Source organism: Rhipicephalus sanguineus, chromosome 4, assembly GCF_013339695.2.
Source record: "Rhipicephalus sanguineus isolate Rsan-2018 chromosome 4, BIME_Rsan_1.4, whole genome shotgun sequence".
Lineage (NCBI taxonomy): Eukaryota > Metazoa > Arthropoda > Arachnida > Ixodida > Ixodidae > Rhipicephalus > Rhipicephalus sanguineus.
This window is the reverse complement of record NC_051179.1, coordinates 63,557,564-63,583,544: the sequence shown is the minus strand read 5'-3', so window position 1 is coordinate 63,583,544 and position 25,981 is coordinate 63,557,564. Positions and strand designations below refer to the sequence as shown.

The window sequence follows — 25,981 nt, the reverse complement described above, 5'->3', positions numbered from 1 at the left end:
GTTCTAGCGAAATCTTCTAGGAGTTTAATTGGATTGCCAACGCAGTCCTGATAATGTTGTGCTTCAAGTGTTGCTTGTTTCATCTGGGCCTAAGTTTGCCCAACAGAGATTTTAGACTTGCAGTTCGCACATTTGGCAGTGTCTACTTCTTCATCACTGCAACGTAACAGTATGAAGAATGGTACGAAATGGGAATGTATCAACGGGGGGGTGCGCTACTGTTCCGGTTTCTAAAATGCCTGGTTATTTGTAGTGAACTTGAGTAAGGTGCGGTTGTCAGTGGGTTGCGTTCCGAGCCTTGGCTTCTGTTCCCCACATACGCAGAGTGTAGCAGACTGCGTCCAGTATTACTACCTGACCAAGAAGAGTGAGAACTACAAGCAGCTGCTGCGGAAGCACAACGTCAAGAAACGCACAAGAGCCATGGTGAAGGCCCCCGTTCCACCTGCTTCTCAGCCCCAGCCGGTGACGAGCTCATTGCCCGTGCGCAACCCTCTGCCATCGAGCAGTGGTGGCAGCACAAGCACCACCACCGCCACCACTACGACCACAACGACCGCTGCCAGTTCTGCGACCGCCACCAGCACGACTAGCGCAACGACGACCACGGTTACGGCGACGTCTACCACCACAATGGCCACTGCGGCAACAACCACCACCAGCACCGCTGTCCCTGCTACCACCACCACCACCACGACAGTGGCCGCCACCGCTTCCACGACGGAAAGCAGCGGTGGTGGCAGTGGCCGAAGTGAAGACAAGGCTGCGCCCACGTTGGCGGCAGCGTCGCGGGGCGGGTCTCCGTGCCAGGCCTCCACGGCCACGCCACCTCCGTCGCAGCAGCCTCAGGCCAACGGTCCCATTGGTGAGGAAGCCAGCAAGCCACCATGCATTGTGGATACCATTAATGGGTGAGCTTCCAGATTCGCTTTTTTTTTTTTTTTTTTTCAGTCTGGTGTATGTGGTGTTCTGGAATTAATGGTAATTTGTAATCCATCTTGGTTCTTTTGAGTTCAGACCTTGGAAGTCAGTGAGAAGCCACTGGTTAAAGAAAGACTCGTAAGTACTTGAGGAAGGGGGCGGAGGAGGCTATTCTAGAATGCCAACCTTCTTATTGTTGTTGAACTAGTTTCGTTCAGTTATAAATTACACCAATATCTCGGAATGGTACTTATGGTTGCCTTATCCCAGTCCTGGAGAATTCACAACACGTGCTGGTAGTACTGTAAAATTAGCTGTAACTATTCCTAGATAGTTCCTAGATAGACAAGACAGCTCTTTTTATAAAGTTTATTAGCGAACTGAATTTAGTGGTGGTGAATAAGCTTTTATCAGTAAAGGTTAAAGAAAGAAAACTGATGAGTTCTGGAATTATATCCGGAGCAAGCAGCCACAATAGACAAGAATGTCATTATGAGAAAACTGACCTTGAAAGTTGTGACCACATATTTATGTATAAGGTGGTGTCGCAGAGTATCGAAATGCATCTTCATGCAGTTTTTATTCTTTGCCTGCTCTCCTTTATCCCATGTAGGGAATGCAATCGCCGAGGTTGATTTGGGATTCTAGGTGCCCTTCAACTGCACATTCATGTACTGTACTTGCTTATTGAAACGAAAAAATTTAGGGCTAAGTAATGCACATACTTTCGTTATCGATGTCTATAGCTTGCATCAGAATAGCATAATTTTGACTCAAGCACATACATCTCAGCCGAGATTACCTTTAACGGCCAGATTTGCAGCGACGTGATGCGGTTGTCACGAGCAATTGCTCATAGCAATTGTTATAGTACTGCAAAAAAATGTCGTGTTTCAATCCGTGCGTACTGTACCCAAGGCACAAAAGATATTAACGCTGGCATTGTGGTCGTCGTAATTATTGTTGGCGGTGCGCTTGTGCAATGCCTTAGCTACTGCGATCTGCACACAGGTTGAAACTGCAGCTGTTGAGTTTGTCGAGTTGGAGTTGTTGAGTTGCTGTTTTCCCGAGCTTGACCTTGGCAGATTCCACTAGAAGCGCATGGAAGGGAGACTCAATACTGCATATTTTCCTGCGTGATTCAGCGTGTGTGTGGTAGCCACTCTAGAAGTTGTAATACGGTGTTGCTTACTTTTGCAGTTTGAAGACTCCTATGTTGGAGAAAGTTCCCGAAGCCAGTACAGCCACTCCAATGGAGAATAAAGGTTCGTGCATATGTCGACTCACTCAACTTTAGACCTTCTTATCTAGGAGCTATGTATCGAATCTGTTCAAGAACGTGAGAACACTTACCCTGTGACACGAATGACGTCATCATTATGACATGGGAAACTGAGTGGGGGGAGGGGAGTGATTGCATGTGTATACAGTCGCCGACCGTTTATTCGGACGCCGAAAATTCGGACATGCTCGTTTATTCGGACACCTTCGCGGCACCGCCACTCGTCCCATTGAAGTAATGTAAACTCACGACCGAAAATTCGGACGCCCCACAGCCCGCCGTTCGATTTTTCGGACTCCGGCTGGCTGATAGAGTGCGACGTTGAACGCCATAACAAGCTGTCAGCAATGTCGCAATGTTTACAATATTTTTACTAGGTTGCCAGCACTGAAATGTTGCACTGGCTATAACTGGAGATCGTGCCAGTGTCAAAAATCCACGCAGAAGTTACAGATCTCGAAGGCTATGTTGGCTACACGTAACGGTTGCCTTTTGGCTTTAGCCAGTCACGTATCCATTGAACGGCTACCACGGCCAAACAGCAGGCCAAGCCAAGCCAAGCTTGGAATCGGCTCTGTGCGGCGTTTGAGGCGAATGACAGCGCGTACGAGTACGACGCGGATCCCAATTCGGACGAAGAGAGTACGACAACAGATTACAGAAGCGCTGCAACATCAACTAGACCAACATCGTTTCCTTTTGGCGTGTGAGGGTTTGCGTTCTCATGTTTCTGTGGCTAGGCCTGATCTGCATCCCGAGCTTTGTGTCCTGCTCGTGCGAGGCCTGATCTGCTGAAATTGCTCCGACGCTGCCCGTTCCATGTGCGCCGTCGGAACTAAAGAAACGCGGCAACTACAAGGCCCCGACGATGGCGAAAAAAAGCGGCGATTATTCACCAGGTGGAAGTTGCTTGGGAGTTTTCGCCGAGTTGGGCGATGAGATCATCCGTCAGCTACTCGAACCAGCGCATGTGGACAGTGACTGCCGTGGTGACGCACCTCCCACACCACAGCCATCAAATGCGGATTTAGCGTAGGCGGTTGCAGTGCTATTGCCGACCCGCAGGGGCGGCCAAACATTGGCTGAAATACAGGCCGACTTGGTCGCGCGTAAGCGTACATGTGTACAGACGCACACTAACAAGTTTTTTCCGGCCGCTGGGCCACTAAAAGTGCTTTTTTCTGGTGAATCCTTTTTTTCGGACTCCCGATTATTCAGACTTTTCGGCGGTTCCCGCCGAGTCCGAATAAACGGTCGGCGACTGTACTCCGTTTCATACATCAGGTGCAACACCATAGAAGCTAGCAAGATGACTTGTAGTAGATGCGTTTGCACCAAGAAATAGTTAAATTATTTCACCAGCTGCAATGGGATTTCTTTTTCATTTTTAGACCAATTTTTAGAAAATGACGATGCTTTGTGCCTTAAAAATAAACAAACCCCGTCATTTATGCGGTTGCCAATAGGTTGTCGTGGATCGCTTAGGGTGTCTCCTATTTTCGTATCGTGGCCTCCGCGATCAGTTCCGGTAGCACACAGCCGGAGCCAGTCGCGGAGGCCACGTTTACAACGACGAAATCCAAGCGCAAAACGCGCAGACTTACGCATTTTGCTGGCCGCACTTCTTGCAAAGCTTCCACAGTGTTGCACGTGATGTACGAAACGGGAGTACAGCCTCGTCCGAGCAATAATGGGTTCACGTAGGTGAGAAAATATTACGGGGCATTAATAGACTTATCGCCAGAGAGTGGTCTGCAGTGTGTTGATGTGTGGGTCCTGTCACTGTGCAGCAGCGGGAGGAGGAGGAGGAGGGGAGACAGGACTGCCATGCATGGTGTGCCGCTCCCGCCTGGAGAAGAGTGGCCAGTGGCGACCCCTAACCAAGGCAAACTGCCACATGTATGGTCTCAAGGACACGGACCTGGTGCCAGATGCCCGCGTTTGCGTCAGCTGTCGGTTCAAAACCGTGCGCCAGCGATATGTCCAGTACGTTCAGCCTCCTTCCTTCCTTGCTTGTTGCTTGCTGGCTGCTTCGAAGCGGTTAATGCGGAGTCTGGTAGTGGGCTTTGGGTTGTTGGGGGAAAACAAGCATGATTTTTATGGGGACCTCATTTAATTGCCATTTATTTAATTGCCATTCTGCTATAGCCAGTGAAGCAAACAATTTGACTGAGAGGGTTGGTATTTCTACGTTGCCATGGCATTTGTGATGAGCCACGCAAGCTTAGCAGTTCAAGTTTTCGTTTACTGTGTGTAGATGGCTCTGAAAGCTTTGCTGTGATGTCTTCAAAGCTTCAAAGGGTGGACACGGCCTTTGCTGGTAGAAAAATCGCAACAAAGTAGATTACAGTCGAACTCCGCTACAACGAACTCCGCTTCAACGAAATTTCCGGTACAACGAAAAATTCTCGATTCCCCGTCAACAGTCCATAGGTGTCAAGCATAAATATGCTCGCCACAACGAACACTTTTTCTGCTGCCGTTCCGCTTCAACGAAATTTGACGATGCCATTCGGGGCTCAAAAATTTAATTTACTGTGCAATAAACACAATCTCGGACATTTTGATGCATTTTAGAACATAAAATACGAATTCAAAGTCTGAATCGCGTGTTGGAACCACCAGAAACCGCCGCTCTTGACTGAGCATGGGGGCCGCCATTGCTTGATAGCGACGGCGATCAGACTGCCCTTGCGAAACTGGCTTGAGTTGCTTCTGAGTCGCAGACAATCCGAAGTCAAAGCTCAGTTGTCGACACTGGGGTGCGATCGCGAAACTGCGCGAAACGATCGCTTTTCGGATGCCTTTCCAATACTTTTTGTGCTTTTCGCGCTTCGCTAGTGGTCAGAGCGACGGTACATCTGCCACATCCGCGTTATCGCGAGCAGCCCTGGGGTGCTATCGCGGAACGATTCTATTTCCGATTCCAACGCCTTTCGTGCTTTTCGCGCTTGGCCAGTGGTCAGAACGACGGTCCGTCCGCGTTATCAACGCGATCAGCCAGCCGTGAGTGGTGGATGATAAGAGTAGCATAGAATATGGCATGGAATCGGAAATAGCATCGTTCCGCGACTGCACCCCTGGGGTGCAGTCGCGGAATGGTGCCTTTTCCAATGCCAATCCTTTTCGTGCTTTTCGCGCTTGGGCAGTGCGACCGGTGGTCGGAGCAGCAATTCGTCCGCGTTATCAACGGGATCAGCCAGTTGTGAGTGGTGGATAAGAATAGCATAGAATAAGGCGTAAGTCATCGCTCCGCGATAGCACGCCTGCATGTCGCCGTTGTCGGCGAATAGCTAGCGTTAGCGTGTTGGTGCGACTGTGCAGTTCGTGTTGCGCGCCCGCGCTTGTTTGATTCGTTCGCGGAAGCCGTTGTTTCTGCGTGCTTTTCAACGTGGCGTCGCTATGCATACATGAGAATTGCGTCGTAACGCTGCTGGGGACGCAAAGGAAGCAGCAGACACTTTTTGAATATTGGAAATAAAAGTTTCACTGTTCTACTAGCTCAGGTCAGCCATATTTTTTTCGATTTCACTACAACGAAATGTTCACTTCAACGAACATTTTTCCGAGCACCGTCAATTTCGTTGTAGCGGGGTTTGACTGTATTGGTAAAGCGCACGTTTGGGCTATGCATTACCTATTCTGTCAACCCTTAATTCATTGTAAAACTACTTCCTAGTCAAGTAACACAAAAAGCAGCGGCAGCTGCTACGCCGCCAAAGCAAGGAGAACGTTGAGCGAGTACCCTTCTCTTGCTTTTAACTGATTGGTGCCATCTTGGTGTTGTGTTTGTGAATTCCTGCACATTCTTTTACTGCATTGGACAGTTGTGGTGGTAGTGGCTTTGCACGGCTCGAGAACAATTGGTTGGCTTTGCTTTTGTGTCCGTTGTGGCGCTTGTTTCGAGCCCCTCCCCTGAGTGTGAGCTCTGCTTTTGTGCAATGCACAGGTGCCCTATACCAACGTGCAAAACTCCCAAGCGCAAGATGAAGAGGTTACGGCCACTCCCTGCGAAGTGGACCGAGTTGGATAAGGACCTCAAGGAGTCTATTAGCAAGGAACTACGTACGTTTCCTTCCGCACATTTTTGTTCTCATTTAGATGTGTGGCACACGCACCATTGAATTTAGCACTCATTGTTTATCATCTTCTAGGAGTCTGCCTCTGTCTTGCCTAAACGCTTGTCACATTCGTCAGTCATGTTCATGTGTGATTGACGGTTTGCCTTCAGCAGCGAGGGAGATTGAAGATACCAGTGCTCTTTCAGCAGTCTACGCTGCCTTGCCATTCTCTTCGATTTCAACAAGGCGCACGATGCTTCATGGAGATTGGGCGCATTGAGGGACTTGGCAGACCTAGCGATCGATGGAAAAATGCTGTAGTGTCTAGCTGACCTCATGTCCAGTTGAAACGTTTTCAAGTGCGCCTCGGTACAGTGCTTTCGGCATAGCATTTCTCCGGGAAAATAGTAGGCCGAACAGAAGCACATCTGCACCTCTCGGTTGTTTATCAAGTGGAAACAAGTCCTGGTAAAGTTTTATAAAATGAAGTTTTCTGGTGATACACCGGCAAGAAACGCTTGTCTTATTGTTAATTTCAAGACCTCTCTTGATTGCTTTCGCACAGCGCGTGAATAGTGCAAAAATGACTGCGTATGCAAGGATGGAGTTAAGTAAGTCCGTATTACAGTGCACCATTATTGGTCCTATTCCTTACTAAGTACACCATCCACTTGCTAAATGGATGAAGTTTTAATTTTGTTTCTAGCGTAATAGTTCACTTTAATATTTGTCGTGAGGCTAAAATAAAAATAGTTGATAGAGTCTCATACTTGCTCCTTTCAGCTCATTCCGGGTAAGCACAGTCCAAAGTGTTTGTTGTGCCGGCTGCCTCACAGTGTGCATTTTCGCAAGCTCGCTTTTGTTTGGTCTTTTTTCAGAGATCCCAGCGGGGATCCAGAAGTGCTGCTCGGCGTGCTTCAACAGGATAACAAGAAAGCTGGACCCCCATCCTCCGTCGGAGGGTAAGGGAGTTCTCGCACTCAACCTGCATGTTGTTTTACCGCTTCCTCGATGCCATGTGTGAGGCCTGCCTGAAAAGGGCAGACCAGAAATTTTGCACGTTAATCTGTTTGCAACAACTGATCTTCCTAACGCCTGGGCGAATATTCGAGCAGAGTTATCAAATATGCCTGGGCACATTTAAACGGATGCTAAAGATAAAAACGTTTTTTTTTTTTTTTCATATTAGTTAATTATTCTTTCACAATTCGAAAATTGCCTGCTTGCCACTAGAAATGCTTGCTAAGCGAAAAAATGCGCATAAAAAAAATGCATGTGGAGACTCCACCTTGAAATTTCCGCACCAAAGGGCGTGACTTCATAAATTTCGACGGCATCTGCTATGTCCATCATTGTTCCTAATCGGCAAAAATGAAGTGCATTGACATCCGAGGGGACCATAGACTCAACCTACAAAGTTTCAGGAAATTTCGTTAAACCAGTGTCGCCTAAATACGACAAATACACTGAAATTCGTGACGTCACGCACGGTTATTTCGGCGCAGAATTTAAAAATGAGACTTTGACCTTGATTTTCTCCTCTATTAATAAACGTATAATGCTGAAATTAGCCACATTAGAGTTCTCAGAGTACAGTTTATCAATCTAAATCGATTTATTGTTTCACTTTAGTGTCCCATTGAAATTTCGAAGATATCGAAGCATTATCAGATGTAACGCACTGAAAAGGTGGTTTCACTGCAGTATAGACCGCTATGCCGTGAAACCACATATTCAGGGGAAATCTGCACAGCCGCAGTCACAATTCAAGGTCAAATGTACATACAGTCGATCCCGGATATATCGAATTATTGGCTATATCGAACAGTTGAGAAATCCCCTTGAATTTCGCATGCAAAAGTATGGGGCTGGTGTGCATGTATATCGAACTCCCGCACAGTGAAACATCCGCTATATCGAACGCTGCCCCGCGCCGAAGCCCAGAAAGTGCATTTTTCCTAACCACTATTGATCATTTTTCAGCCGCGTTCTTATAAGTTCCAATCCCTCGTCGCGCGCAGGTGACGAAATTGCGTTGCTCTAGTTCGTTGCGCAGCGCTTGTCAATTCACCGGTATATTTGACGCGCGGTCTGCAGGTTTTAACGCATGGGGCTAGTGTTTTTCAAAGAGGCTGATTGCCAAGGGCACCAAAATGAGAATTCGAAGTGACTTCGCAGTTTTGTTGTATTGTTTGCATTCTCTTCCTTGTCTCTTCGCGCACGATGGCATGCGGGCCTGCAAAGCATGGCCTTCGAGATTCGCAACCTCGTGACGTATTTTTAGTGTTTTCGGTTTTAAAACGCTAATCTCAAAGGCTACGCTTTTTTTCGCATTTCTCGCCAAAGTAGCGGCTGCCTTCTGCAAAGCCACAAGTGCCATCGGTATCGCCAACATTTCGACGGTGCAGAAATGTTTCTTCGTGCAGCGGTGCAGCGTTGTCTCTTGCAGAATGTGTACTGTGTGTACTTCACGCTTTGTTCTTGATAAATCGTCATTCGAGAGTCGAACTAAACATTGTCCCGCTCGTAGCGATAAAAATGATGACCGGTGCTTAAAACGACGTCAAGCAAAGCACCGTCGTGGGCCTTAGTGCCAGGTCACGACTTCGGGCGCGTCATGACCGCAGACTACAGCGTACGGTGCGTCAGTGAATTTTGCGATTTAGCGTCTCCGGACGCCGTATCGGACGGGAGCACAGCGAGTGACTTCATCGGTGCAGATAACGACGTAGCTGTTTCTGACTGCATCGATGCCGAGATCATAGCTGATGTTGCCGGTGCTGCGGAAATGGACCCGCGCGGTTTGAAGATGCCAGCCGCCAATGCCACCACTAAACCCTTTACCGCGCTACAGAGCCAACACCACCTAAATACTGAAGGCCTCCCCACGCTGCAGTGACGTCACGGAAGTGAGATCGGCCTGGTAGTTGGCTTCACTGCGCCGAAACGGTTGTATCGAGTTCGCTACCGGTCTCTTCGCATGCAAACAGCCTGTGAATTTAAATTTACCCTCAGAAATGCTTTTTATGCAATAGGTTTTGACATAACCTATTTCAATAATGTAGTTTCATTTCTGATTCGCACAAAGTGCTCCCGCGGACCACTGGCTGTCGGCATGCAAACCCACCATCCCATTTTTTTTGCAGACATTTATGTAAACAATCGTAAGATTTCTTTTTGTTTTTTTATTAGTTTTTCCTGACAACCGTTACCGATGGGGCATTTAGCAAACACACGTATTGCTGGTATGACTTCGATACTTCGAGATTTGATGCAGAAAGTATTTTGAACTTGACTGATGCAGCAATCTCCAGTAAGGCATTTATAAATACAAACGAAAGTCAACTTTCTCATTCATTTATTACACTTTCAACAGTTCAAAATGAACATGGCATAACAATACCTACAAACAAATCATTTCACATGCAAACAAAACAGTACAAACTATTACCAAACAACATATGCTTGTTTGCATATGCAGCTTCTTACAAAACAACATGGCCTGCATATGCAGCTAAAGAAGGTCAAGGCTGCAGTGTCTTTAGCTTTCGCTTTTTTTCTTGTTTACTGGCCGTAAGCTTGTCATTGTTCTGTTTACACAGATTACTTAATAAAACATTCGCAGCCGCACTAAGAATATACTTCATGACGAGCTGTGGTGAATGCCCCCGGTCACAAGTGTCAAGGTCTTCATCGCTATCGGTAAGCGATGACGTCAAGGCAACAAGAAGCTCTTTTTGCTTCGGAGAATCATAAAACTCAGTCGCGTTTTTCTCGCTTACGAGTTGCTCAAGCACTATTTCCATTGTCAAAACTGCCTGCACAACTACAGGTTGAGGAAACTTGAGGCCACCTCTCGTGGCACTGGCAATAAGTGAAAAATCATCATTCTCAAAACTTTCGTCTTCTAAAACAAGATTCTCCTTGCAGGAGGTACATGCAAGCTTTTTTACAGCTGCATGTGCACAGTAGCCTGCCACATAAGTAATGGCAGGAAGCATCGGCTGCTTCTTCTTGATGTCTTGCTCTCTTATGGCAACACCAAACCGCTTCATATACTGTGGGTCGTTAAGAGAGCCACATGGGGTTAGAACATCTAGATGAGGGAGTTCGGGGAGCTCCAGCACTTTTTGCAATCTGAGCTTGTGCTCCGACTCGTATATCTGCCGTATAGACACGTGATACTGCGCTCCCGACAACTGCCGATATCTTCCAAATCTGTCCTCTAGGCAGTCGGTTTGGAACTTTCCCAGCAACACGTACGAGAAGCCGAGCTCTTCAATGCAGTAGCGGGTTGCTTCTACAAGAGCGTGACAAGTGTGGCGGAATGCACTGTGTGTTTCGCGAGTCAGGTGGCCTGCATCATGCTTTAGACTTTCCCAAAATTCTAGCCAATCAATTACACTGTTGAGGAAATCGATCTGAGGGGAAGACAGACTTCTCACAGGCTCTTGAAAGCCATCGTGTAGGCGCTGTCCCTTGTGAGGCGTTTTGACGTTTACTATGTTCCACCAAGTCAAGATGATGCGGATAAATTCAGCTGTGCCTTTGGCATGTTGAAGTTGAGCTAACTTGGAACTTGTGAGTGCTGTAATAGTTGAAAGGTTGAAAATCTTCAGGGCGAGGTTGACATTCTGGCGCTCCAAGTTGGATGGATTTAATGCTTTTAAAGATAATGTGGGCGCCAACCGCAAGAGCTCATTGCTTTCCTCTTCATGTGCCTTCCTCAAAGTGCCAAATGATGCTGTTAACACTTGTCCATCACTGGAAAGTTCAGTTATGTCGGCAAAAAAACATGCAAGTCCCAGGATTACGTTGATTAAGCCAGTTGTTACGGATACACTTGAGAATGTGAACACTGTCCAAAACAAAGAACAAAGGTCTTGAAGGATCAGATGGGTGTGCATAGACAATATTAAATTTGGGGGGATCAGAAAAAAAAGACATTGCTTTGCGGTTAATGGAATTATTGTCAGAAATAACTGCGATCACCCAAAGTTGAGCATCTTCTAGCTCTTTAATGAGGCGCCTGATAAAGCAGTGCAAGTCCTTCGCCTCGAGTTTTGCAACAGGTAGAATATGCACAACATCTTTGTTGGATGACAAAAGGCTCTGAATCATGAAGACGTATGCTGTCCTTGCAGCAATGTTGCTGTTCGTAGCTGCACCTGTGACAAAACCACCTTTATATTCGAAGTAGGACTGTAAATGTATCTCGTCTATCATGAGTGTTACAGTCCGTTCATGGTCCTTGAGTGCTAATGCCATTTTTTTGGCATACGACAAGTACAAATCATCTTGTTGCTCCAAAGAAGGACTAATGCTGTATGTGGCACAAACACGCCTAATACAGTAAAAGCTCGTTAATTCGACTCTCGTTAATTCGGAAAATCGGTTAATTCGGACACGTCATCTGGTCCCTGTAAATACATGCATCACTCTATGAGACTGGGCGCTCGTTATTTCGGACAGATTTGACCGCAAATCGGATAATTCGGCGACTTTCGGGCCGCTGGCGAGGCTCGAAAACGAAAAAAGAACCATTCGGAACAAGAGTGAAGCTCAAACGCAGCATCGCCATGGACATCAATTATCGGCTTGGCTTGACTTGAGACTGGTTGAACGCCTTTTCTTCGCGCGTGATTATGGTGGCGTGATAGCGTGTGGGCGGTGTGGGCGGTGTGGGTTTGGCGCGGTGTCATTTTTGTTGCTTTGTTCCCGTTGGTGTGCTGCATCGTTGAACGCCGTTTTATCGAGGAACAATTCAGTACGGCTCCTTTAGCTTGATCGTTGCTGGTGCTTTTGTGCTGACTTCTCGTGTGAACGCACTCTCCGCCGATGGCAACGCCGGCGAAGCGGCCCAAGTACGAGGCCAAGGACTTCACCACCAAAGTAGAAATTTTGCGTGCCCTGAAAAATGGGCTCTCCCGGCGAGAAGTAGCTCCTGCGCCATGACGTCGGCAAACAATACGACGTGAGTCTCCTGAGCGCAGTTAGCATTCTTCGCGTATGTGTGGCAGAGCACGCCTGCGCACGCCATTGCCAACTGTTTCAGGCACAGTGGCTTTGTTGTACCCGACTCCAGCGATGCCGCAGTGGTCGAAGTGTCGCCGAACGACGGTGCCGATGACGGGCAGGATTTCAGAAGTGTTATGCCTGATGCAGTGACACTCGACGATTATATCGGCATTGATGGCGTTGCCACTGCCGGCTCTCTGACTGATGAGCAAATCGTCAAGGAAGTGATGCATGGCGACGAATCCGAGAACGAAGAGCCTGAAGAGCAGCAGCCACACTATGAGCCACACAGGCCCCCTCGTACTGTGAAGGAAGCCGCGGAGGCTCTCGTCGTCCTTAAAAAGTTTTGTTTTGGCACTGCAGACAGCATGCGAGCTGCTGAGCACCTTGAAGGGCTCAGAAAAATTGTGTCCGCGCGAATTTCTGCTCGAAAACAGAGACGCATCCGCGATTACCATGTAAAGTAAAGGTATGCTGAAAAAACTCTTGCATTTATTGTGTTTATTTCGACCATTCGATAATTCGGACATTCGGTTAATTCGGACATTTTTTCCGGTCCCTAGAAATCCGAATTAACGAGCTTTTACTGTAGTGTTTGGATGAGGAAGCCTCAACTTCGATGTACTTCGCATGAACTTGTAAGCGTGTGGCGATATTGTGAACATAATACTGGCGAACACAAGTAAGTCGGCTGGATACGTCGCTCCATTGGTCAAAACAATCTCAACTTGCTGCCTCAGAAACTTCATCACTTCTGCCTGCCAGTCAGACGGAAACTGTAATGATGACAGTTCTTCTAAGTGTGCCAACATACATCGCAAAAGAAGCTCAACACTTGCCTCATCATTTTGGGAGCATTTTACAATTTCCTCAACGCGGTCAAGTGTATCACCAAGTTGTCTAATGTCCGAAATTGAAACAGGGAACACAACGGTGCCTACCTTTTCAATCCGTGTCTCTCCAAAGTATACTTTGAGACAGAGGTCGGCACATACAACTATAGCACAACGCACTACCGGCGCATCTTGAGGCACAAAGTTCAAGAACCACATGCTGTCTTTCACGATCACCTTGCTCCAGAAGTCTCCCACCAAAAGCTTGTCCGTGTGACACAAGAGGTCCTCGAGAGAGGAGATGGCATTGCTCTGCTCTTCTTCTTGTTGAGTGATGAGTGACTCTTGCAATGCATCTTGCAGCGCTTTGGCCTCCATACGAGCCCGTTTTTCTTCTGGGCCTTCGCGGGCTGCACTTTTGTCTTGAGAAAGATACGTGGGGCAGCCAGGGAAAATGCTTGGAACAGTTCCCGGCTTTAGACGCCTGAGTTTAAGCGGAACTTCAATCACTTTGCCAGTGACCGTGTCCGTGTAGTTCGTCGAGGTGACGAAGTCACTCGGGTGAAAGTGCTTTTCGCAGAGCTGGAATCAGATAGAACGTTACATGTAAATTAACGACAGAAATACCGAGCAGTCCCCACAATTATGCGACCGCGAAAGCAAATATGAGAGCAACGTGAAAGGAAAGAAAAGGCAGACTTCCTTACCACTGTGTACTTTGATGGCGCGAAATCCTTACGCGGCACGGCGCGCGTCCACGCTGTTCTTTCAGCAGCGCCGACGGGGAGCCTGTAGACGCGAACGGTGGGTTCTCCGGCATAATTAGATTTGCAATTGGGCGCACAACAACAGCCAGGCATACTGCTTGGTAGTTAATGCATGCCGTGGCAGCAATACTATACTGAGTTGCGTGACAGTGACAGCTCGTTTGCGACTGCCACTAAAACAACGTGGTTTGAGCACAATGTGGCCAGAGCACAGCACACACTTTCCGCTACAAACAGAACTTTGAAGTTTTGAAGGCTGAAATGCAGCGCCTTTTGTAACATACATCATGCACAACGGTAGTAATCAAGCCATGTAGCAAGAAAAAAAAAATTTTTAGCGAAGGATGAGACTACCGGGGCAAGTTTTTGTCAACTTGGTTCCTGAAAAAAGCTGCCGCAGTCGTGCTCGAGCATGCGATTGGCCCCGCATTAGTTCACAGCCGTAAGCCGTGGCAAGCCATGTCACTCTCTCGTCGTTTTAGTCGGCTCCCTCGACCTCCCCTACCCTCCTCTCAATCCGCCGCTGATCTGACTGTGGTGACGTCAGGCTGTTGAGGGGAGGGGACGGGAAGGCCTTCTCTAATCTAGGTGGTGTTGACAGAGCTCGCATCAGCGTTCAGCGTCGATCACCGCTGTTGTGGCGGAAGGTACTGAATTTACTTATTTGGAAAGCTTATATAATATTGACGATGACATGATGAATTCACGGCGCGCAAGAAGCAAGATAAGTTGACGGACTTTTTCATGCGAAATAAAGTGCGCTAACCTGCAAAAGAAGTTCTCGCCTTGTTCTTTAGCATGTGTGAGCGAATCGTCATGTTCGCGCTTTTTACGATTTCAGAAAACTGTGTCAAGGCCTGCAGGGCTTTAATTAAAGCCTTAAATACGCATTCGTATTTCGAATTATCGATATATCGAACTATTTCGCGATCCCCTTCGAGTTTGATATATCCGGGATCGACTGTATTACCTTCACTTAGATTATTTTTTCTTTAAGTTTAAAAGCGTGTTATACAGGTTTATGTTGGCTAAGTATAACAAATTTTAAAACTTAACGAACATATTTTACCGCTTATAGTTTGCACCCTACTACTATTCAAATCCTGCTGCTATTCGAATTTGCTCCAACTTCAAACCAAAAAGGTGATATTTGCACAAGCCTAGCTCTAATCCCTAAAAGTGTTGTGCAAGTTAGTTGGATCATACTAAAAACGCTCATTTTTCTTTGTAATATATACAATTCGAGCTATTTGATTAGAAGTTATTTGACCAAATCACTGTTCTCTTCGAACCTCGAATTTACTTTCGCCCATCTCTAATTGCTGTGCTGTTTGGATGAAAATGGATAGATAGATGGATTTACTTGATACATACGCATGGGTCATGTCAGAAATGTTATTGGCAGTTGGGTGTTGAGGGTGACATGTGAATGCCACAACATGAAATGCCAATACATGGTCCCTGGAAAGATGACTGTTCAGTTGCCACTCATAGTATCAGACTTTAAATTTCAAATGTAGACTTTTCCAAGCGACTAAAAAGAAAATTTTGTGCTACAAGCATTCTAGCTTGCTTTTTACCTTTACTTTTACAGACTGGACAGTCGGTCCTAGCAATCTTGGCACAGTGTCTACAAGTTTGGCCTTCTGTTTATTGTGTGGTTTGCTCCCAAAGTACGTTTCACGGGTCATAACTTATCTCGACTGTGCACACTTAGGATTCAGATTACTGTCACTGAGATTCCAGCTGTTCTTGAACTTGAGATATGCAAGGAAACAAGAATTTCCAAATCAAAACAACGTGTTCCCTAAAAACAGGTGATATTTTCGAAGATTTTCAATTATCAGCGCAGCATCGCAGCAGACGATGCTGTGCTGTGGTGCCGATGTGGTGCCTCTTTGAGAGCCGTTATAATCTGTACTGATACTGATAAACAACGCATTCGGGGTGGATGATTGGCTGCGCACTCGGTAAACACTGGAGAGTCTTCTGTACAGTTGATTTCTGTGGAGAACGAGCAGCACAGCTGCGTGGCAAGCTGCTGTCCCCTATTTTGGTGCACACCATGAGGGGCAACGCAGAGTGGTCGACGTGAATTCAGTCGGGACCGAGCGTAACTGACATTGACAGCAGTGTTTGAGCATGCGTTGTGTGCCCTGGCCACCATTTTTTATGGGAGTCTTCTGTACGTATTCTTGCACAGGGCACGTGAGGTGCCGATGTCGTTTTCCTGTAGTGCATTTTTCTTAAGGAACAGTACCTGAAGTCAAGTGACCTATTAAGTAGAGGCTTGCCGGGGCTATGATGAGGGATGGCTGACGTATGAATCTCGCACCGTCGTTTTAGTGATGGATCGCGTCAATCTCAAATTTTTTTGTTCAATAGAGCACCTTCTAGAACTCTTGAGTGCAATGATTGAGAAAATAGAACTTTGAGGACGATCGAAGCAGCTCACTGCAGTGGGTCTTGCTGCTATTCTCTATAATACTGTTCTTGTGAGCACATAACCTATGCTTTCGATGCTGTTATTTTTTGTGCTACTCACGGTTGTGCTACTCACGAGCACTGGTGGAGGAGGAAAGGCAGAGAGGAAGACCGGGCATATGTCTAGTTTGAGAGTTAGCAACAATCACGTCACTTTTGACGAGTGCTGAGGCATGCCTGCTATTGCAGTGAACTGACTTGTGGTTTCTGTTTGTTCCCCCCCCTCCCTCCTTGATCGAACGTGGTGTCTGAGCAGGCACGTGTTGTTCTGTGCAATGTGCAGACGGCGGGGACAGCTCCCGGTGGACCGAGGAAGAGATGGAGATGGCCAAGCGGGGCCTTCGGGAGTACGGCACGGACTGGCCCGCCGTGGCGTCGGTCGTCCAGAGCAAGTCCAAGGAGCAGTGCCGCAACTTCTACTTCAACTACAAACGCAAGCTGGGGCTCGACGAGATTGTGCGGACGTTCCGCGAGGTGCGTGTGTGTGCGTGGCTCAGCGCTGCTGGCGTGTCGCGTCTGTGTGTGGCGGCAGCTTGGGTTCGCCGCAGCGTCTTGTTTGGTGCTGGCTGCCGTCTTCGAAGATGGGATGCGACTTGTTCCAGCGCGAGTTTTCCACCTGTGTGAATTCTAGCCAATGTTGGTTTTGCGAGTATGCCAGATTTGTGTTCAGCGTGTGCGTGGATTGGCTACTTGGGGTATGAATGTGGATGAAAAACCAGTGGTTTGGTTGTGAGATTGCATAATTGTGCATACACATCAAAGTTGCTTCGATATTGCAGAAGCATTACAACATTCATGATGTGAGCTTTGCAACAAACACTTCCCTATAACTATTGAAAGGCAGACTGTTATAATGTGCTTGTGCTCATCCCAGCATCATTTCATTTCTTTAAATTATGGCTGGGGTAAGCTTTTCAGGTTGTTTTCTTTTTTTGCATTCACTAAAATGTCTGATGTTATCAACAAGATTGGCTGGCTGATAAGCAACCATGTTAAAGAATTCTAGGGTTACTAGTAAGGGGGCAGGGGGTAGGGAAGTTTCTCTGCCAAAGTTGTTCTGTGCTGGAGTATTTTTGAGCTCTATATTTCTTTACTGCAAGGTAAACACTGATGAGTTAAGGATTTTTGGTTTTGCCTTTGACTACAGCTGTATATAAGCACATTGTCTGAATGCTGCTACTGCCCCAGTTATTTCAAATCCTGCATTAATTCGATCTCAACCAAAGGACACTGCTTGCACCCATACATTTCAGTGGGCCTGCATGTCTGTTATTTGGATTCCAAGGTTCGCCTGCGATAATTCTAATTTACTGGTAAACACAAACTCTTCTGAACTTAGCAGCAGCACAGTCTACAGTGAATGCCATTGAACATGGTTTGTCTCCCACCAAAAACATGTTTTCGGCTTGCCCTAGGAAGATTATTGAGCACAAAAAAATTACCGCACACTGAATGATTGCAGGTTTTATCTAATTCTACTGCATGGCTTTTTTATCCCCCTGGAAGATTGTCCGCAGTGGTATGAAAAATGAAAACATTTGCAACATTTGCAGCAGCTTACCGTCAAAACCAACCTGGTGTCATCTGCATTGCCACCATGATATGACAAAGGAAACAAGTTCATAATCCTTGGTCCCCAGTTTATTGTTGTTATTGACCACTGGTTGCCTTCGTTGCGCGATGTTGCATTGGCTGTGCCAGTTACTGGTAGTTCAAATGTTATCCTAAATGAGAGAGGGCAGACCACATCTTCAGAGCAACTACTGTGTTGTAGGCTCGTGGAATGCAGACTTTCCGCAGTAGTGCCGAGCGGTATCTGCCTTTGCTCCCAGCAGTGGCTGTGCTCTAAAAAGGAGCCATGCGCCGACATACAGCGCAACTAAAGTTGTGACAATTGGTCGGTATAAACTGAGATCTCTTCTTCTTGTGTGCGTGTGAACATGCACCAGTTCGCACTGGCACGTAGGATACCTGCGCTCAAATCTCTGTCAATCTGGGCTTTTGCAGCAGCTGCGAGTGCAGTGACCATGTGTGTGATACTGAAGCAATGGTCTGAGCTTGTGGATTCACTCGTAGTTGTCTTGCTTGCAGGCTCAGGGCGGTAAGGAGGACGGCAAGCGGCAAGTGAGTGATGACGAAGACAGTGGCGAGACGACGACGAGCTGTGAGGAGGACAATGGGGCAGACCACTGTAGTAGCGACACGGCAAGTGCTTGCAGTCCATCGGGCAAGCAGATGGATGAAGGTGAGGCTGCTCTCTACTTGCTACCTTTTGTTAAGAAATAACTTGGGTGACCATACCATGGCAATCTTAGGTATTGGTAGCTACCCAAGAGCTGGTGTGGATGTTCAATAGAAACAGATCAGCCCTCAGCAATGTGTCTCAGTGAGCTTGCAGAGAAATTGTATTCAATCCATCACAGTGGCTGGCTTGCAACACACTAATAGTTTCACATTTCCGAGACATCTTGTTAAATGTAGAACTTGTAATGATGAAAATGAGATTTTCAAAAAATCGATTTGGCCATTCTTCGCTGCTGTGTATACAAGGTTGTCCCCAAGGAATGGGAGACAATCTGGTGATTTCACTGGATCATCTTTCTTTGTTTTCGGCGAGCAAGTCAAGTTAGTGAAAGAATGCTGCACTGATCTGTTCTGTTTGTAGTCACTAATAGAAATCTTTTTTTTTTTTTTTGGGGGGGGGGGGGGGAGGTCATGCATGCATTGTAACATATCTGAGCTGTGTTGCCACATTCCCTGTGAACAAAAAATGCATTATGGTGACCAAAGTTCGGACCACTTTACGGTATCTAGCTCGATTTAAAAAGAAGTCCGTGCAGATGTCTCTGTTGTGGTTGTGAAAAAAAAATTTTTCCCATTCCGGGTTGTCTCCCATTCTTTGGGGGCAGCTTGGTATGCACAGTTGCGAATAATGGCCAAATCTATGTTTTGAATAACACATTTTCAACATTACAAGTTCTACATTTAACCAGATGTCTCGGAAATGTCAAACAATTGGTGTGTTACACATTTGCGTGACATTTGCCCAATCTTATAGTACATTTGTGACGCCCGGGAACACGTGCATTTGGGTGATGAAATGAAGTGAACATGTCTCGTCCAGACGTTGCTGCAATGCAGTTCTGTTCATAGTAAACAAATTGATCAGGACACTTTCGTTATATGCAGATGGCTGTCATTGGCACTTTGTAAAATTTTCTGGGGCTGTTGCATCATTGCTCATAATATATATGTAGCTTCGTCTATTGCAAACTTTGAATTCATATTTATTCTTGAGATTGCCATCTTGACTGACTGTACCTTTTCAGTTTCAGGCTGGGAGTGCGACAAGCCGATACCTATACGACCGACGCTAGCCGTGTCATCGGCACCACCTCACCATGGCGACGTGACTTCCAAGGGACAGGCGGACCTAAACAACGGCCTCGAGGCGTCCGCCGACTACGACAGCAGTGCGACAGTCAGTGCCGACGAGGGCCAGGGGGCGCCCGAGGCAGAAGGTTCATCGCGGCACCACCGGAGCAGCGGTCCAGCTGATGTAAAGGAAGCTAGCCACGAGGGCGCCACCTGCATGCGCGACCTGATCTTCCAGGCCATCGAAATGACCCTGCAGTACTCGATGAAGCCTGGCCGCAACGGGCCACCGACCAAGGAATGCGCCTCAGAAGGGCCTGCACCTCCACCTTCCTCCTCCACGGTGGCTCCAGAACCTGTGCCTCGGTCCTCGTCGTACCACCTGGCTGGCGCTCCCAACAGTCTAGCACACGCAGAGGGCCTCGTGGCGCAGTTTCCCCATGTCCCCCACGTGGCCGCCCCACCCCCAGTCGTTGCAGTGTCTCGGGATGACGAGTACGAGGTGCAAGACCTGAGCAAGAAGTCGTCGCGAGAGCCCAGTCCACCCCGGGAACTCCGTCGCGAGAAGCTGCCACCGGCGCCCTTTGCCACGGCCTACTCGGCACAGACCTACATAGCGGCAGCACAGCCACCACCCGCACACTCAAACCACCTGCGGAGGACGCCCGATCCCTCGCCTCAAGTGCTCTATGCGCAGCGATCGTACGGGCCGCCAGAGCGGCCGCCGCCGCACCTTGTGGCACAGTCGCTTGCACCACGCAGCCTCACAAAGTCTGGCAAGAGTGCCGTTCCCCCACCACCTCCACTGGTTGCGGCCAGCAAGCCGCCACTGTCACCCAAGCTGATGTTCAAGGAAAGCAAGCCATCCGGTTCGATCACCCAGGGCACGCCGCTGAACCAGCCTGCAGTGGGCAGTTTCCCACCATCCCGCTACGAGGGGCTGCTGCGGCTGACACCGCCACAGGGTAAGGAGCCGTCGTCAGCTGGTTCCATCACACTGGGCACGCCTGTGCCACATGACACTGCTGCACCCAAGAAACAGAGGCCATCCGAAGGTCCCGAGTCGCGTGCCTACGACCCGGCAGAGCAGTACTACAGAGCTGCCGCCGCTGCTGCTGCCCCTGGTGGATTCCAGGGCCCGTTCCAGCCACCGACTTCTGCCAGCGGAGGCGGTTACTCCTCGTCACCCGGTTTCCGGCCAAAGTACTCGAGCGAATCTCAGTTGAGCAGCAACCAGATCATGATAGACTTCAACACTTCAAAGCAGATGCAGATGCGTCGCGGCTCATCAGGTGACGCCAGGGCCTCGCCGCAGGCGCGCGACTCAAGCCCTGCACCGGCATTGCACCCAGTCTACCAGGTGCCAGCATACTATGGCACGCAAGGAGCGCCTCCGCCACCCGTGTTCCTGCAGCATGCACCATCCGCCACCGTGGAGCGGCCACCACCAGCAGACACGTCGCCTGGTGGCTGGGCCGGCCCCGGCAAGCCTCTGGCACTGCACCAGGCAACGGCCGGTGGAACACCACCTGCATCTGCAGCCACTTCCCGGCAGAATGTTATCCGCAGTGTGCCGTGGAGCACAGGGCCCAAGAGCGTAATCCAAGCACCCAAGGCCGGCTCGCCACGTGCAGAGCTCGAGAGCCCCAGCGGTCGGCGGGTCCAGTCGCCGCGCGGTGGCGGGCAGCCGTACGCTGTTGTGTCACCCTCAAGCCACGACCCGTTCACAACGCTGGTCAACGCTGCCGCTGCGCAGCCTAGCCTGGCTGTGCCCAAGGAGGACCAGAAACCTCGCGAGAGGCCGGCTGTTGAGGGCCTCGAGAAGTCGCTGCTGGAGATGCACCAACGACCGCGGCAGTTCATCGGTGGCGACATGCCGCCGCCACCGGACTTCCGCGGGGAAGCTGAACGGGCCGCTATACGTGCCGCAGCTGAGGAGCAACGCTATCTCGACTCCCGGCGGGGTGTGGAGCCTGCTGACATCCGGCAGCCGCTGCGACTTGCACGGGATGCCTTCACGCGGGAGCAGTTCGAGCGCGAGATGCGCCAGCAGACGCCCAAGGAACACCAGCCCAAGTCGTACCTGAGCCGAACGCAGCAGGCAGAGCTGGACAACGAGGCATCGCGCATCTTCTCGCAGTCCTTCCAGAAGGACAGCCCGAAGCCGCAGCCGCAGGGCATCACGGCTGCAAACCTCATTGACGCCATTATCACGCACCAGATCAACCAGAGCACGGAACCAAAGCAGAACCCAGCGGGTGCCATGGACACCATTCTGTCACGGTATGGCGAACCCAAGGGGGCGTCGTTGCCACCACGGCTCAAGGCGCTGCCCTCTCGTGATGAGGTTGTCACTATTGAGGATGGGCCGCCCGAGCGAGGCCCGCCCCGCATGGAGCCCGAGAAGGTCATCACACTCAACCAGCACATCGCAGCCATCATCTCCAAGAACATCTGCAACCCAAGTGACAGTGGCAGTGGCCCTTTGTATGGCCGAATGCCCGATGTGGTGCCCTCAGAGCGCATGTCGCACGGTGGCTACGCGCAGTCATCCGAGCTAACGACTGCACCCCCACGGACGCCTCCGGAGGGTGCGGACAACGGCCACCCACCGCCGCAGACGTACCACAGCTGGAAGCTGCGCAAGGCGCTGCAGTCGGAGAAGGAGGAGCGCAGCCTCATCCGAAACCCACAGCAGCAGCAGCAGCATCAGCAGCATCAACAGCATCAGCAGCAGGGCCCATACGTGGAGCCCATCTCTCCTCCTGGCCAGCCCTCTCCAGGCCCACCTGAGTGGTCACCAGCCATGCCACCCAGGTCGTCGGCAGACGGAGTCTCCTACCTGCGGCCTTCTCCCCAGCATCAGCAACAGCAGCACGTGGGCCTGTCAGCACTCGACTACGTCAAGAACCGCATTGTCGAGGTGATGCGAACCACTGACGAACCTCCCACGCACAAGGGTGGCCGTGGCGGCGCCCACGATCAGCCACCCGAGCGGCCACTCAGCGAGGGTGGCCACCCGGGCCATCCAAGTCCGTCGACGGGTCCGCCGCGACCGGCGTCTGCCATCGAGTCTGGCCACCCAGATTGGCGCGGCGGCAAGTTCCGTCCCAGGTCGGTGTCGCCCTCGGGCCCTCCCGGCCGACCCGCACCGCCGCACCACCACCAGCAGCAGCACCACGATGACGGGCGGCGTGGCGAGCTCGAGCCCGTGTCGCCGCCACGCGACGGTCGCTTCTACTCTGCACCGCACCCACCGCCCCCGCAGGCATTCCCAACGACGTATGCATACCCGTTCTCGGCGCTGTCGGTGCGGTCCATGGCCGTGGCTCCCAGCAACCCCGTGGGAAGTGGTGGTAGCGGAGGGCCCTCGTCGCTGGCGACGGCCCCGGTCGCCCCGACCTCTTCATCTTCCTCCTCGTCGGCTGCTGTGCCGGCTTCTTCTTCCTCTTCGGTGCTGCTATCGTCCCAGTATGAACCTTTGTCAGACGAGGACTGACACGTTGTGAACACACGCGAGTGTTGTGCCGCTTGCCTCCACACGGACCGCTCACTGCCTCATCTTTCTCTCGGTTCTTCTCAGCTCAAGTTTGTTCCGCCACTACGAAGACGACGACGATTCCCTGCCCGCCGCCCCCGGGGGGGAAGTTGTGTACAAAGGGGGAGAGAGATAAAAACAAACGAGAATTTGTATACTGTTGTGGGCACACATGCACGCGAGCGCGCGCTGTCATTTTTTTTCCCTTTTTTTTTCGGGGGAGGCTTCAAGAGACTCTCTCAGACTGTATCACCCTGTGGGACACAGACGACGTCAGTGGTGTGGTGTGTGCGAGGAGGGGAAAAGAACCTCTCCCGGAGCACACGCGTTCTCTGTACTTTATTTTTGCCTCGCGCAAGCGTGCTCTCTTGTACATTGTTTCTTCTGTTCATTGTCTCTAAACCCCCAGTTTCTCTTTTTTTTTTCTTTCTCCTTGCGTGGGCGAGAATTGTAAATATAGGTTTCGGAGAATATGAGCCTCCTCGTGCGCGCACTAAGGCCATTATTTTAAGAACCGCGTTCATTCACAGAACAGTTCCCGAGTGCAGATGTTTCACGTGCAAAGTGTAATTGTCTTGTTACCTCTGTTTTATTATTATTTTTTTTTCTGAGAGAGAAAAAAAAAGTACCTTTATCATGCGACATTGTGTGTGTCTGGAATCACTTTGTGGTTGTGCATCGGACATTGTTTTCATTGTCAATTGCGGTTAAGGACATTTTAAATCAACTTGTTCTGCTTTTTCTTTTTGTTAGGATATATATATATATATTTCGTTAAACTGGTATGAAGGACTGCTTTGCAATTAATGTTTCTTAAGTTGTGATTCTGCAGGAACAAAAACAGAAGACTATTAAAACTGCCATCCGTTATGTTCACGGAAATTGCTGCTCGACAGACGTACGGTTCAGTGTGTGTGCTGCATCTCCGCAGCATGCATTTCATTTGAACCATAGACTTACTGTTCACTTGTCAGTAGGTATTCACACAAATGCCACAGGAACTACTGTAAGGTATGTTAATCGAGCAATCGTTACCGTAGTACTAGTGCTTGAAATGGAGCAAAGCACCTCATATGAAAACTGAAGTGGTCATTTATAGGGACATGTTTCAAGGCACTCCGAGACTGCAAATGCTCAACAAAGGTAGCTTGCTAGATTGAAGGTATTTGAACTACTCTCTTAGCCATGGCACAGCTCAGCTGCTCTAGTGAAAGGCAGTTGATCGGACTGCTAGCATCTTTCAGCAAGAGGCATGGTAGGTATTCCAAGCGTCATTAACGGTTGCTTTATGCAAGTTTGTCTCGTGGGCTTGAAGAGGTCACAATGATCAGATGGTGATTGAACAAATGCTGGGATCCACCTGCATATTGGTAATATTTCAGTTTGCGCTAAGTGTGTAGTGCGCAGGCACTTGTAAAAATGCCAGGCCTGTGCAGAACGCTGAACACAGCCGCAGCAAAAGCTGGAGGAGTGGCCGTTCTAGAGACAGCTGTAAACTCTGTTGGGGTAGCTACTAGAAGTATGTACAGTCGCAAGGTACCAACTGCGCAATAAATCGTAATTTTTCGAAGTAGGCAAGCACACCCTTATGCCATTCATCATTGTGCAGAGAAGCAAGGTACTCTCTAAACATTTATAAGGAATTACGTGTACTTTGTTGTTGCTGAGGCTGACGACGAGGAATTATAACAGAGCCCTGTGTAGTGGGAGCTTTAAACGACCCGCTCGTTACGCACTTCGCACGAATTGCGTCACGCCTGGTTGTTATTTTACTCTTCTACCACACTATATTACATCTGTAAACGTGATGCCTTGTCCGACATGACGCCTGCACAGGGTCTTTTTTTTTTTTTTTTTCCCGGCATGGCTCTGTCTGCCACGCAGAGGGCCATAGCGATAAGGTACGCATTTGGGCTGGTTTCTACAGTTGGCCATAGCGGTTACGGACAGCTTTCGTTGTAAAATAGTTGATGTGCAGTGCACACGGAGGTGGCGATGCGCATGTTATACACTTGTACTTGGCACTTTAGATTGCGATCGAACCCGGTCCGGACAGGATTTCTCGTCGGCGATCGACTACTTTCGAGTATATTGCGCGAATTAATCCACCGGGATCGCTGTACAAAAATTCCATCCGGATTGGGCTCGATCGCGATCGAAATTCACCGTGACGTGGGTATTCTAAAATGGTGCGAGAACGTCGTTCTGCGCTGTAGGCTCGTCGGGTAGCGCATCGTATCTACAAGCGTGTTTTGATGGCCGCGACGCGCTTAGCTGTGAACGGTAGCTCGAAGTGGACGCGCATTGCGTAAGTAGAGCAGCACTTGCACGTAGAAATTGACGAGATAAAAATATTTCCTAACACTGCGCGGTAGACAGCGTTTCTCTAGGCACGAGCGCTCGTTCTTAACTGAGGCGCAATCTACGAAAGGCGACGTCTTGAACGGAGGTCAAGTGCACGCTAGCATTTGCTCGCCTTTCAGCGATTGCAACTGACCTTCCTCCGAATGCGCCGACAACTGAGAGTGAAATACGGCCATGCATTTGACGCGTGCTTCGGAAGCAACAACTGCATTTTGAGCTGATGTTGCTACATGCTGCAACATGTGTAGCAAAATGGCTCGGACGGCTCGGATCCGCAGCTGTTACGAGTCGCGGAGAAAACTCGGGCGACTCGGGGCCTACTTAGCGCCCAAAACCAC

General features: G+C 49.3%; 2 protein-coding genes across 4 annotated transcripts in view; one reads left to right on the top strand and one right to left on the bottom strand.

Moving 5' to 3' along the window:
- The window catches only part of LOC119390116 (uncharacterized), an 84,823-nt gene extending 60,902 nt beyond the window's left edge, over positions 1-23,921 (top strand). For 2 of the 3 annotated variants that reach the window (XM_037657670.2, XM_037657668.2), the window contains 8 exons: positions 325-911; positions 2,122-2,186; positions 3,994-4,189; positions 6,153-6,268; positions 7,143-7,226; positions 16,650-16,840; positions 18,458-18,611; positions 19,696-23,921. In XM_037657670.2, the coding sequence (XP_037513598.1) occupies positions 325-911; positions 2,122-2,186; positions 3,994-4,189; positions 6,153-6,268; positions 7,143-7,226; positions 16,650-16,840; positions 18,458-18,611; positions 19,696-23,240 (4,938 nt within the window). In that variant the 3' untranslated portion in view covers positions 23,241-23,921. The remainder of the gene's footprint in view (positions 1-324; positions 912-2,121; positions 2,187-3,993; positions 4,190-6,152; positions 6,269-7,142; positions 7,227-16,649; positions 16,841-18,457; positions 18,612-19,695) is intronic. The other variant, XM_049414664.1, reaches the window with a different exon arrangement.
- On the bottom strand, positions 9,637-11,275 carry LOC119390122 (uncharacterized). The gene has a single exon (XM_037657678.2). The coding sequence runs from the start codon at positions 11,169-11,171 to the stop codon at positions 9,789-9,791; it is 1,383 nt and encodes a 460-aa protein (XP_037513606.1). The 5' UTR covers positions 11,172-11,275; the 3' UTR covers positions 9,637-9,788.
- Positions 23,922-25,981: the final 2,060 nt, after the last annotated feature.

What these genes read in the sequence shown, in the direction of transcription:
- LOC119390122 (XM_037657678.2), bottom strand. Translation starts at nt 11,171, where the DNA reads ATGCACACCCATCTGATCCTTCAAGACCTTTGTTCTTTGTTTTGGACA.